Source organism: Crassostrea angulata, chromosome 7 (assembly GCF_025612915.1).
Source record: "Crassostrea angulata isolate pt1a10 chromosome 7, ASM2561291v2, whole genome shotgun sequence".
Lineage (NCBI taxonomy): Eukaryota > Metazoa > Mollusca > Bivalvia > Ostreida > Ostreidae > Magallana > Magallana angulata.
Genome location: NC_069117.1, coordinates 55,201,020 through 55,214,609, shown reverse-complemented (window position 1 = coordinate 55,214,609; position 13,590 = coordinate 55,201,020). Strand labels below are relative to the sequence as shown.

The window sequence follows — 13,590 nt, the reverse complement described above, 5'->3', positions numbered from 1 at the left end:
TCAGACTTTGTAGATACGACTGACACATTTATTACAGAAACTCTTCTATATATAAATCTCTGAATCTTGAAAAAGAAACATTGTTATATAGAAAGTTTTTTTGAAAAAATAGAATAATGTTGTCAGTTATATAATATTTCATTTCTGTTTTGTCCTTTTTTGTGATTGATTTGAGAGATAAGAGCACATATTTCATTTAATTAACGGATGCACTTGAACACTTTTTTTGACGAAGAGCTCAATCTTAGCTTTGCAGAACCCAAAAATATTACACATTATCCCTTTTTGTAATTTATTCTTGTCTAATTATATACTGGTAATATGTTTTATTTAGTTACATACTTCCTTAATGATCAGATAACAAGATATAACATAAGAAATGTGTTCTGTTGCAGGTTTGGACCCTAATCTTCCTGGATTTGCCAGATATTCCATCATCAGTAACACACCCTCTCAGTACAACTTAATGATAGAGAGTTCCAGGCTGTCCGACGATTCTTACTATGAGTGTCAGGCCTCTCCTGCTGGAGGGAACCCACCCCTGAAGGCAAAGGCCTACCTCACAGTGCAAGGTATATGCCCAGTGCTCCAACCGAATGTAGCTCAATCTACAGTTGCTGTTAGATATATTATCAAAACTACAATACAAACTATGACAAGGATTGTAGACTTTTTCTCTTTTTACAGTACCCCCTGAACAACCAGAAATTCTTGGGTATCGTAATGCAAGCACAGTTGCCCTCAGTCCGGATGACAATCAGCTGATCATGATTTGTGAGGTACGGAATGGCCATCCAGCAGCCACCATTGAGTGGTACCGCAACGGTAATCTAGTGGTAGAAAATGTTCGCTACTCATCGGAGCCGACAACGAGTGGAAGTAAGCTGATGACAGCCAGAAGTACCATTACCATCTCCAACATCGCAGACCACCACAACTCTATATACATGTGTCGCGCCAAAAATGATGCATTGGGAAACAACTGGATGCAAACCTTTGTTAAACTCAATGTTCTGTGTAAGAGTTTGTCTAAAACTATCTGTTTTTATATACAAAAATAAATCAACAATGCTAGATTGAATAATGTATACTTACCCAGAAATGGATTTGATAGCTTGTAATTTAGATATTTAAAATGTTTTATACCTCAGCTCCCCCAGGCACCCCAGAAATCACAGGCTATTCGTCAGGTCAGGTGATTCGTGAGGGGGACACCGTGAGGCTGCTGTGTGTGTCAAGGGGAGGAAACCCACTACCTCAGGTGAAGTGGTACAGGAACAGTGAACAGATTGACATATCGTATACCACTGACTCAGTGGACGCCAGGTCTCTGAACGAGTACACATTCTCTGTCAGGAGGGTGGACAATGACGCCGTCTACAGATGTGAGGCCTCCAACACTGCCAGCGCGGCTCCTCTCACCTCCGAGGTCTCCCTCAATGTCTATTGTAAGTACTGAAGCTTAAATTTGTATGCGTCATTGAAAATGGTGCCTAAAATTGTATGCTTTAATGCTGTAACATTTATACTGAATACAGGGAAGTAGTCGCCTTGTTTTATTTTCACCCCTTACACCGTTGTTGCCAGCAGGCGAATTTAAGACTAGGCAAATTTCAATGTCTCACATTATCTCTCTTGAAACAGCTATGTCTGGGCGAATTCAAGACGGGGCGAAACCATTTTCAAGTGAAGAAAGGCAAAAATAACGTGGGGAAAAAATAACCCTGGATGCAGTAATGCTTTTTCTCTTAGGACTTTGCAATGGTATGATTTAGCAATTGTGTAATTTCTGCTCTCTTTCTTACAGTTCCTCCCCAGTCAGCTACAATAAGAGGAGGAGGTATTCCAGTGAAGGCTGGACAGCAGGTGACCTTGACCTGTGAGTCTTCCCTCAGCAACCCCAAGGCTGTGATAACCTGGTACAGTCGGGGGAAGATCATCACTGCTAACAGTGACACAGTGTACACCCCGGGGAGCAATGGGGGATTCACCTCGCGGTCCTCTGTCACAGTGACTATGTCGGAACAGGAGAACAATGCCATGTACATCTGTAATGCTGTCAGTGATAACAGGGCACCTGTAGCCACCGCCAATGTCACCCTCAGTGTGTTGTGTAAGTACCCATGTCTGTCTGTCTGTCTCTGCCAGTCTATCTTCTGTCTATCTGTCAGTGATAACAGGGCACCTCTAACCACCGCCAATGTCACTCTCATTTCATTGTGTAAGTATACATCATGTCTGTGATAAAAGAGCACCTGTCATTTCTGTAAATTTATCTTCTTTGTACTTTTTGTTTCCGTTTTAATCAGTCCATTTCTTTGTTGATAATCAGAGTTTTTTGTGTGCAACAGAAGTAGAGGCAAATTGCATAAATAAAATCTCTCTGTATTGGGAGAATGGTTTCTTGCTTGTGATATAAAACAAACAGTGCACTAAACAGATACACCTGTGTCAGGTGTTTGATGAAAAATTGAAAAAGATAATTTTTGATTGATGTGGCAGCTCAGATTCTGCAATAATTCAATACAGAATTGTATTGTTTTGTAATTCGAACGACTGAATTGGGACACTTGGGTTCGTGAATCGATTCACGTAGTTACTAAACTATGCAAAAATTAAATTCTTTCAAGATTGATGAATGCATGGGCTATCACTTATAGCAGTACCGGTAAGTCTGAGGCCTGGCTTACACTGAGCTTTCACTAAAGTGTTTCAATATTGTTTGGTTTCCCATAGAGATTTTAATTTTGATATTATAAACTACATTTGGTATTTAAGTTTTTATGGGAATAAGGAAAATAAGGTGTTAGCATAGTTTCGGAGACCGGCCAATTTACTTTGCATGATCGCTGAATTTCCTATTAATTTCTACATTAAATTCACCACTAGAATGTAAGCTTAGTAGCTACAATCATTGGACACACCCATACCTTGTTATACTGCTTACTGAGTGGGTATGACACTGTCAGAAGATCTGAGACTTTGTTACTGTTTTGTTTTACTGAGATCTGATAAAATGCTACTGTTTTGTGTTACTGAGATGATGAGATCTGAGAAAACACGGTTAAAGCAAGCACGCTTATGGTGAATTGACTCTTACAGCGAAGTGATCTTCATTCCCCATGACTTTATTACATGTTGTAAACTTGACAGATATAATGAGTTGAACTTATAAAGAATTAAGATTACCTGTCCCTCAGACTTTGTTATAAGTATGTTTTACTGTATGTTATTATTTTCTTGCATTGAGAGTATGTTACTATTTTGTTGTATTGAGACTATGTTATCATTTTGTTGTATTGAGACTATGTTACTATTTTACAGACCCTCCTGGAGCCCCTACAATAGAGGGCTACAGTGACAGTGACCATGTGGTTGAGGACCGGGCAGCGAGGATGACCTGTAAATCTGTGGGTGGTAATCCCACCGCCACCCTCAGGTGGTTCAAGGGTAAGGGAGATCACTCAGATGGTCAGTGACCAACAGCTGTACACTGGCTGGCATTCAGCAGCTGATAGATATAACGCTGCTCCTTCAACTTTTAATTTTTATACCAAATGAAAGAAATGAAAAATTGAGTCACCAAAACAGGTTTAATACACAACAAAAGAGAACCAGATATTGTAAATTCAGTTATTGCACTTTTATTTACTTGTAATATATGAAATGATATTCCACATAGCAAAAACTGGTATAGTATAAATGATATTTTTGAATGCCTCGATGTATGTTATATATAGGTAATGAGCCTTTGGTGTCGGTGTCCAGCACAAGTGGTAACATGGTGACATCAGAGTTATCCTTCCTGCCCACTCCCGGCGACAACAATGCCATCTACAGATGCGAGGCCACCAACTCTGCCATCAATCTGCCGCTGACCGCCGTGGTCAAGCTCAATGTTTACTGTAAGTAGGAAGTTCCACACCACAAAATAATCCCAAACTCTGGACACCTGTTAAAAAATAATACCCAATAGGTAACTTAAATCTTGTATTATCAAATACCATATCCAAAAACCTTAGTTCACTCCATATCTTAGCCATGTAAGGGTTTTTTAGTGTTTTCATAAAAAACGTCTTGTTTATTTCCTGCAGTTGCTCCGAAGAGTGTGAATGTGTCTATGAACCCTGCTCAGCCTGTATCGGGCCAGCCCCTCAATCTCTACTGTACATCGGAGTCCAGTAACCCACCCGCCACCATTGTCTGGATCAAAAATCACGACCAAACGTATGTATGATGATTGGTGTCACTGAGAGCTTCTATAGATGTATTTTACATAGTCTGCAATCACTGGGCACTTTACTAGCACTGAATGATTTTGATGTATGAAACAGAAAATGAGGAGGAAAACCTTTATTGTGATTTTAAAAGATCAAAGTGGATGTGTTGCTTAAATTTAGACATGTATAATGATTGTTGAAGAGAAATACAAGGAGTTACAAATATAATTAGAATAAATACACTGTGTTGCAAGATAGAATATATAGACTGATGTTTGACAATTATAGGAGAGAGATCCGTGGGGTGACGGAGGGAACCCGCCCCGCCCCCAATGGTGGTTCCAGTACTACCAGTCGTCTAGAGATCATGCCCTCCTCCAGCGACCACAATGCTACATACTACTGTAAGGCGAAGAATGAATACATCAACAAGTCAACAAGTGATGGACTGCGCATCAGCATTCAATGTAAGTCCATGTGTATCAAAACATACTATACATCAACAAGTCAGCAAGTGATGGACTGCGCATCAGCATTCAATGTAAGTCCATGTGTATCAAAACATACAATACATCAACAAGTCAACAAGTGATGGACTGCGCATCAGCATTCAATGTAAGTCCATGTGTATCAAAACATACAATGCATCAACAAGTCAACAAGTGATGGACTGCGCATCAGCATTCAATGTAAGTCCATGTGTATCAAAACATACAATACATCAACAAGTCAGCAAGTGATGGACTGCGCATCAGCATTCAATGTAAGTCCATGTTCATCAGAACATACAATACATCAACAAATGATGGACTGCGCATCAGCATTCAGTGTAAGTTCATGTCTATCAAAACGTACATGTATTCAAGACAGCAAATAAAGGACTCAACAGTCAGTATTGAATGTTTATGAAGTTTTCAAGTAAGTCCAACTGTGCCTCAGAATTCAGTATAAAGTTTTTTATACTTGCATAAGATATGTCCACACATGTCAGAACAAGTGATGGATGAATTTTCAAATGAAATGCATTCTATGGTATATATGGTGGTATATTTTGTGTTTTTATTCGGAAATATTTTTTCAGTTGGTCCGGTGTTTGAACCGTCAATTGCCCTGATAGAAATGATCGAAAAAGAATCCAAGACCTTTGAGATGAGGGCAGTGGCCAACCCAACCTCTATCACCTACACACTGTACAAGGGCGGCCAGCAGTCCAGTAGCTTCACGCCAAATAACGGCAAGCTGGTAATCAGTAATGTCAGGAGAGAGGAAGCAGGAAACTACTCACTGAAGGCTACCAACTCCATAGGCAGCGCGTACCACCACTTCCAAGTCAAAGTCAAGTGTAAGGCAGAAGGATCAGTTCTAGTGTAGATAGAAATAGAGTACTGTAGTTTCATTTATCGTGGGCATCTATTTCCAAGGATTAAATGAAAATCACAGTTTTTAAGTTCAGTAAATCTGTGGATAATGAAACTGTCAGTACAATATATTATTAGAAATTGCACTTCAATTAAGCTTTAATTTCTTGGATACACTCAACAACGAAAAACATGAAAATAGGTATTCAGTGAATGTTTATGAAACCACAGTACCTTTTGAAACCCATTTGTTAAAGGTTTAAAGCAGTTGATAATAGACTATGAAAGATAACTCTTGCATTGCAGTCCCAGCTGAAATCACAAGGTTTCAAGGAACAGTGTATGCCAATGAGGGAGAATCAGCCTCCATAATCTGTGGGGTTAACGGAAATCCCGTGGTGGACAATATGGCGAGCTGGTCTCGACCAGGGTTCGACATGTCAAAGACCAATCAGGTTTATAGTAACTCAGAAAGACTCAGCCAGATCACAATACATGACTTGCTGCGAACAGACTCGGGGAAGTTCATCTGTACGGCGGATAATAAAGTGTCACCGCCCAAGCGCAGAGAGGCCAGTCTTGTGGTCAGATGTAAGTATTTAAAGGCCAGACCCAGGGGCCATAAAACTTAAGCCAGCCCAATTTTGACCTCAGTCTTACTTTTCCAAAATGTATTTCTTTTGATATTATAGGACTGAGATTAAAACTGCAGAGCTCTTTTATGGTTTTTTAAGGTTGTCCACTGTGAGTGTTTAAAAAGGTTCATTGTCAACAGTTTCCAACCTCAGTAAAGCAACACATAAAGTCTAAAATTTATGCATGATGTTAAGATTATTATTAAGGCAAGACATGTACAGATTACTGGGCAATGTACTGTAAGGAGATTTTAAATTATACAGTTCCATATCCTATCCATGGTAGTGAAATTATGATAAAATTCTGCAAGGTCATTATAACTGTAAAGCATTCATCATTATTTACAAAATTTCTTCTTATTTACATGAGTATACATGAAAAGAATCTTTTTGATAATCTCTTTTTTTAAAATAGAAAGCTGTTCTACTTAAAAATACAAATCTTGATACCTGAGGGTATAGCTTACACCTGTTTAAAAAGCAGCCCCTCTATATAAGACTTCAATTTTATATTTAGATTTTGCTGGAATTGACAAGTCAAGACAGTATGCCAAGGCTGGCGGGAAACATGGCGATACAGTGACCCTAACCTGTAAAGCCGAGGGGACCCCAGACATGACCTTCACCTGGTCAAGGGTCAGAGCAGCCATCACTTTCTTCTTGCATCTACCAAACATTATTCACTGCATCATATTCTGCATGTGTAAAACAAAATAAAAATAGAAAAGAAATTCAATCTTTGATAAATAAAAAAAAAGGAAAAGAAATATTTTTAAAGATTAATATAGAATTGCAAAGATATATTTATGTATCACCAAATGATTAGACTATTAGATGATCCGAATATTGACAAGTAGCAGAGTTTACTATGTTAAAATGATTTCTCCACAGGAAGGGGAGCAGCTACAGACAGACAGCAAGTTTGCCATCAGATCGACTTCAGCATCCAGTATCTTCGACACTCACTTTGTGAGTAAACTGACGGTGAGGGGAATCTCCAAGGCAGACTACGGAACATACACCTGTAAAGCCCGAAACGACAGGGGGGAGGACCAGTTTAATATCCAACTCAACGGCACAAGTACGACTTTATCAGTACTTTACACACTAAGCAGTGCTTATTCATTGTAACAAGTGCACATCAGGGGACTTCTTTACACCAGTGTATTACAAGAAATACAAAATATAAGCCCATGTATTTATTACCAAATGATTAAATTCTTGAATAACTTTGGCATTTTGTTTTTTTAGGTAAACCTGATCCCCCCTATGATATGACGTTTGTGAACTCCACTAAGAACAGTATCACTTTTTCCTGGAAGCCTGGATTTAATGGTGGGCTTGACCAGGAATTTCAAATTCAGTACCAGAGAAAGGGTTCCACGGTTGTCACCACAACAAGTATAGATGTTGACAAGAGTGCGGACAGAATCGTTCACACAATCAAAGGTAAACAGAATGGATTCAGCCATTGTTAATTCCTTGGCCTAAACACCTAGGCAATTGTGCAGAAAATGAAGGGTGGGGAAATAATTTAGCATTTGATCTGTTCGAACTAAAAAGCTTATGCTACTATATAAGGGATGTTCAAATATTCAGAAATGTCATGATATCGTGTCTTTGTAGGGTTGGAGCTAGGTCATGAATACAAAATAGATGTGTTGGCAATTAATGAGTTGGGAAAGACTTGGGATGAGCAACAATTCTCAGCCAAAACAGCAGGTAAGTTCAGGATATTATTCCTTGGATGGCATCCTAGGCCTTTTTTTAAGACAATTTGTCATATTCATTTCATCAACATCGCAAAATGTAAAAAAAGTTGTTTGGACAAAGTGGAAAAAACTTACTTTTTCTTTTACAGTTGGATTGTCTGGTATTTCGGGGAAATGAAATTTAAAAAGTAGATTCATTAAGCATTTCTGGCCCAGAGCTCAATGTTCATATATTGATCTGTGTATTCTATATCTGCATTCTGTGTTAAGATTATACACATACTTATAGAAAACCACTTGGCATTACCTTCACTAAGCTATGTACAATCTCTCTGTTGACAGTGTCCTCAGGGTCGAACACTGGGGACTCAGCGACCCCAGCCACCAGACAGAGTGGGGACGACACCCCCGTCATGATCATTCTCGTCGTCTGCATTGTCGGAATCTGCCTCCTCGCTCTCAACATCGCTCTCATCTTCTTCTTTGTCAGGCGAAGGAGAAAGAGACTCAGTGTGTATTATTTAAGTCAGGCTTTATTAAACCAGAACAAATACTTGTTAATACTCAGTTTGTAGCTTGATTTTACCTAATAGATTTGTGATAACACTTCAAAGAAATTTCTGTAAGCGTTTCTGTTTCAGGACTTATTCAGTGTTAAATATATGTTAAACAAAAGGAGATGTACAAAGAAATGTGTGTATGTCTGAGACGATTTAAAATGAATTAATGATAAGATGTTCCTAATTATTCAGGAATAATTCTAGATGTGTTGAAAAGTTCTATGAAAAGAATGTTCATGAGTAAAACAACATGACAATCCTGACTTGGTTTGCAGGCCACAATGGTACCAGTAACCACACTAATGCCTTAGAATTGTATGCCCCAGGCAAAGACAACACATACCCCATGTACCCCAAGACCCCCTCGGATGAGTACAACAGTTATGGAACTTACGAAAAGAACATGGATGACTTATCAGATGATTTCCGCAACTATGAGGTATGTCGTGTCTATGATAAACTCCCAATGTTTCCGTATTGTGAGTCTTCCTGCTCAAAGCTGTGGCTGCATGTTTTGATAGAAGTTCGTAGCATGGTTATCAAATTGATATATAAAATGAAGATAGGAATAGAGAGAGTCATTCTCCTCCATCTTTTGTGTGGAAACGGCTGCTAGAGTGAGCTCAGATAAATTAGGTTTATTCTATGGTGACGGAGGAAGAAAATTTGCATTTGATAGTATACTGGTAATTGTGCTTATAGTTGTAGAACAAACTTTGAGCTCAAAAATGTTTGTGAAAATTATTTTGTATTGCAACAACTGGAAAGCATAAACATTTCTTATTCCTAGACATATGCATGAACTTTGATAAAATTTGCAGTTATGGAATATTATAATTTGATGATGCATCAATTATTATAATTTGATGATGCATCAATTAATGTTTTGCATTTTTGATTGAGCTTAGAGTTTTGTATTGATTGATGAAATTCCTGATGTTGTTGTGGAGATATTGCAGATTATTCTGTGATGATATGTACCGTATTCTACTGCACCTGTGCTAACCTCATACCCCTCAAATAACTCAAATCTAGCTTTATTCTCATCCCAGCATTCTAAAAGCATGCACTTTATACTAAAAATTTCTTGACTTTCAAACTTATATCATGCAAAAATCAAACAATGCCACATCTTCTATATAATAGCTTGATTTGTGTAACACATTTCTTTCTTACTCACATTTCTATAAATAGTTCTTTGCCTAAATGATCTCCCTTGTATATTTGAAGCACAGAGACACCCAGTAGGTAGAATACGGTATGTAGGTCAGTTTGGGATCCGGGTGTGAATACCTTGCATGCTTTGTTTGAGTTTTGTTGCATTTGTTTGGTTCCGTTTTAGCATATTGACCAAAAAAGCACAAGTACCCATAGCTCCAATATACAATGCAACTGTTATACGGTGCGAGTGAGTTCCCGCGTTAATAGAGGGAGCTGCTGTCTGGTGCCAGAGTCGTCGGGCTCCTCGGGGGTAAGTAGGTCACCTCCCCCCTCTCTCTGTCCTCCATCACCCTCACTTCTACACTGGTAACCACTTTAACCTATTCTTTGTAGCAACCAATGGCGAAAGGAAAAAGTTTTTTAAAAATGGAAACCATTGAGGAAACCAATTAGATTGTAAAAATATGCCATTTCTTTCTTTTAAATCGTTAAACACTATATAATTTTTAACAATGTATCATATTGCTAAATGCTGCCTGCTTTGCATGTGTTGGTGAAATGGATGTTTCCTGTAATTAGGACAGTTAGTGCAGCATGGTGTTACTAATTGCCGGTGTGGTAGAATTTGGTTACAAAGGGCAAAACATGGAGAATATTCTACAAAATTAATACAAAGTTGTGTCGGAAAATCCTTTTCTTTGTCCATTTTTAAATGATAAATGGACACAGGATCCAAGCAAAGGATTTGTGTTTGACAATAACCAGAAATATTTAAAATTTAATTGTGTATTTTGTCTTCTAAAGCTCAGGTTGCACATGCACTAAACAGCTTAATTTTCTTAACAATTTTTGAATGCACTGTTATTCTGCAGTGTTACATTTAATAATAATATTGATGGGGTGTTTTGTTTTTTTTAAACTTTTTTAAGCAACTATGCTTAGGTGTGCACTGCAATAACAGCAAATTCACTTATTTGAAATTGATGGATATTTTGTTTAAAATCTTAGGAATTTTACGATTTCAAACTAATTTCTTTTTTTCAAACAGGATGAAGATGTTAAGCGAGTGTTTTTACCTCCCCCTGCCTACCGCCCATACACACCCAACAAACTTGACTCGCCTCATCTCAGCACTCATAAAGCATACTTATCAGACTCGCGCTCATATATAGACGATGACAGGGAGACCAGCTGGCAGTACGAGGGTACGCAGTCCATTTAATATAATTTATTTTGTGCAGGGAAAACACTTCCTGCATAAAAACAGTCATGTACATAATGAACTTGTTTCGTTTTAGATCCTTATAGAATTAAAGGACGAAAAGGAACGTTTGACCCAGCTTATGACCATGGATCACAAACTGTCTTAGATACAGAGAATGACAGATACTATGAGGAGACCAGACCAAAGGTACCCACCCAAAATATCACCCTAACATGTTACTACCGTTATGTGACATAAAATTATTTTAATTGAAGAAATATCATTATCACTTGTCAATGATGTGAATGTAAGGTATTGAATTATTTTTATTCATGATAGAGTATAACTGACCTGTCGGAACGGTCCAGTCGACCTCCCAGTCGTAGCGTCAATTACCGCACCACACCCCCTCCCCCACCCCCCGTCCGATCATCAAGCAAGGGTGCCGCCATGAATTACGTCAATCATACAGCTCCACCACTGCCAGACAGAAACTACGACGCTGAGGAGGTTCAGCAGAACTACAATCCTCGATACACGCCGTCTCCAGGTACACTTGATATTAGTGGTTCTGGACAAAGCCAGAGATACTACTCAAATTGATAATGAATGTCTGCAATTTCTTTTAAAAGATGATGAAATTTAAAACATACCATTTAATCTCAGTGTTCCAATGCTAGCAGGAGTTTGTTCATCAAGTTATTCAACTTATCATTCAGATCATGTAAAATAGATTATATTTTACATGATCTGAATCAATAAAACCAATGCAATTTCATCTAGTTATTCAACTTATCATTCAGGTCATGTAAAATATACTGGTGCTTATTGTATTAATTTTATTAATAACAAGTCCTCTTATTTCCCAGAACATATTAAACTAAACTAAAAGTATTGAATTTATTTCCTATAGAATAATTTTTGCAAAAATATTGTTTTGTTTTATAGGTTCCATTGCATCATTTTCAAACAACCCCAATGTGATCACAAATCCAAACTATGATGGACCTCCGATGCATGCGTCGCGGACAAACGTTGTGCCTGACGACATGCGAGGACATCTTGTGTGATGATTCAGAATTCCAGTATTATGTGATAGTGAGAGTGATTACAATGCAGCTAGGATAACATAGTGTTCCTTCAGACAACGGGGGTTCTCTCAATAGAGGGTCCTTCACCAAATATAGACAGAGCACTGCAGTTCTGAGGAAGTTTTAGCACAAAAACTTGTCCTTCAAGTCTCTGACTTGTCATACAAGTCTTGAACTTGTTTTATAAGTCTCAAACTTTTCTTTACAAAAGAGTGTTTCCTTTTAAGGGAAATGTGCAATAAGGAAAAAAAACTTTGGTTCCATTTTTGTGATAATGGAAAAAGAACATTCCTGACTTGTGAACGAGTCATTTTCTGTGAGATACATGAAGTGGCTACTTTAATGGACAGAGTATGTGTAAGAGTCTGCTTTATGATGTTCTAGATGTATCGGCTACCTGTTCAACATTTCTGTTTTGTTTGATAATGAAAAAAGTATACTTCATTCAAATATAAATATGCATATCAGTTTAGTATCATATTAGATTTCATCTTCATATTTATTTTCCAATTGTTTATTATGGTTGTGAGTGGCTGTCATAGTGAATGTGTATGTGTTTGATGTGAAACTGGTACAGATATTAGCCTTATACTGTATTCGCAGTATTGCTGCAGAATAATTGTGAACCACTTGCCAAAGACAACAGATTTGTTTGTACAGAGAAGTAAATACTTACTAGCTTTCTGATTGAGCATGTTTTTTTTTCAAATTATATTACAGGCATAAGAGAGTTATCTGTTCCACAACGAACCCTGTGAAATATTGGGCAGGATGTTGATATTTTTATGAATGAGAAATACTCATGTTCTTTTTTTTTTTTAATACAGTAGATGTTATAGTGCTGGTACAACAGTGGTAGTCCCGTAGGGACATTTCCTTATCACAATGCCCTTTCAGTTCCAGTTTAATAGTTTTCTTGCATTTATAAGAATTTTATGATGATTATAAAAATTAATGATCTTGTGGACAAGAAAAAATGTCGCACAATCAAAAAATGCTGGAGAAGTATGTGAACGAATAAATGTTTATAATGAAAAAGTGTTGCTTTTTTTTTTGTTCCTTACATAGACATGCAGTTGTGTCTCACATGATTTCACATTAGTTTCACATGAAATTCACATGAAATATTTCATGTGTTATTGTGAATTTCACTTCACAGGAAATTCTCATGAAGTTTGAAATTCTCATGAAGTTTAAGTGAAAATCTCAAAAAAAATTTCACAGGAATTTCTTGCGAGGCACATTTGGCTGTGAGATATCTAAAGTTATGAAATTACTAAACAAGAAAAGTTTATTCATTTTATATATACCATAAAACAGATATTTTTAACACATTTCATGGAAACATATTTAAACATTAACGTTTTTGATGATAAGATGGGATACAGCAGTTGTTACAGTCAAAGATAAAACCTTGGTTCATTTCCAAAAAAAATTATTCTGTATAAAAATTTGATTACGAAGAACAATATTAATCATATCTCGTAAATGCCTTCTTGTAAATAAGTTTTCATTTTCTCATTTAGAATTTTGTTTTGGACTCCATGAGATCTTAGTTTATTAATGAAATAAAAGATCATTTTTGGGTGGAAAATGATGACTTGGGGGTGAATCAAATCACTTTGAAGAAGGATGAAATTTATTTTTAC

The 13,590-nt window shown here is 37.3% G+C and overlaps 1 protein-coding gene across 13 annotated transcripts in view; it reads left to right on the top strand.

Moving 5' to 3' along the window:
- LOC128192460 (nephrin-like) overlaps positions 1 to 12,979 on the top strand; it is a 47,936-nt gene extending 34,957 nt beyond the window's left edge. For 11 of the 13 annotated variants that reach the window (XM_052865135.1, XM_052865137.1, XM_052865136.1 and 8 more), the window contains 21 exons: positions 396 to 572; positions 688 to 1,017; positions 1,152 to 1,448; positions 1,808 to 2,113; positions 3,325 to 3,450; positions 3,741 to 3,905; positions 4,095 to 4,227; positions 4,509 to 4,687; positions 5,302 to 5,562; positions 5,885 to 6,169; positions 6,731 to 6,849; positions 7,105 to 7,294; positions 7,465 to 7,662; positions 7,840 to 7,935; positions 8,268 to 8,435; positions 8,761 to 8,924; positions 9,828 to 9,956; positions 10,695 to 10,851; positions 10,945 to 11,057; positions 11,190 to 11,400; positions 11,799 to 12,979. In XM_052865135.1, coding sequence (XP_052721095.1) covers positions 396 to 572; positions 688 to 1,017; positions 1,152 to 1,448; positions 1,808 to 2,113; positions 3,325 to 3,450; positions 3,741 to 3,905; positions 4,095 to 4,227; positions 4,509 to 4,687; positions 5,302 to 5,562; positions 5,885 to 6,169; positions 6,731 to 6,849; positions 7,105 to 7,294; positions 7,465 to 7,662; positions 7,840 to 7,935; positions 8,268 to 8,435; positions 8,761 to 8,924; positions 9,828 to 9,956; positions 10,695 to 10,851; positions 10,945 to 11,057; positions 11,190 to 11,400; positions 11,799 to 11,920 — 3,926 coding nt within the window. In that variant the 3' untranslated portion in view covers positions 11,921 to 12,979. Of the gene's footprint in view, positions 1 to 395; positions 573 to 687; positions 1,018 to 1,151; positions 1,449 to 1,807; positions 2,114 to 3,324; positions 3,451 to 3,740; positions 3,906 to 4,094; positions 4,228 to 4,508; positions 4,688 to 5,301; positions 5,563 to 5,884; positions 6,170 to 6,730; positions 6,850 to 7,104; positions 7,295 to 7,464; positions 7,663 to 7,839; positions 7,936 to 8,267; positions 8,436 to 8,760; positions 8,925 to 9,827; positions 9,957 to 10,039; positions 10,103 to 10,694; positions 10,852 to 10,944; positions 11,058 to 11,189; positions 11,401 to 11,798 lie in introns of those variants that run through there. The other 2 variants (XM_052865146.1, XM_052865147.1) reach the window with 2 other exon arrangements.
- Positions 12,980 to 13,590: the final 611 nt, after the last annotated feature.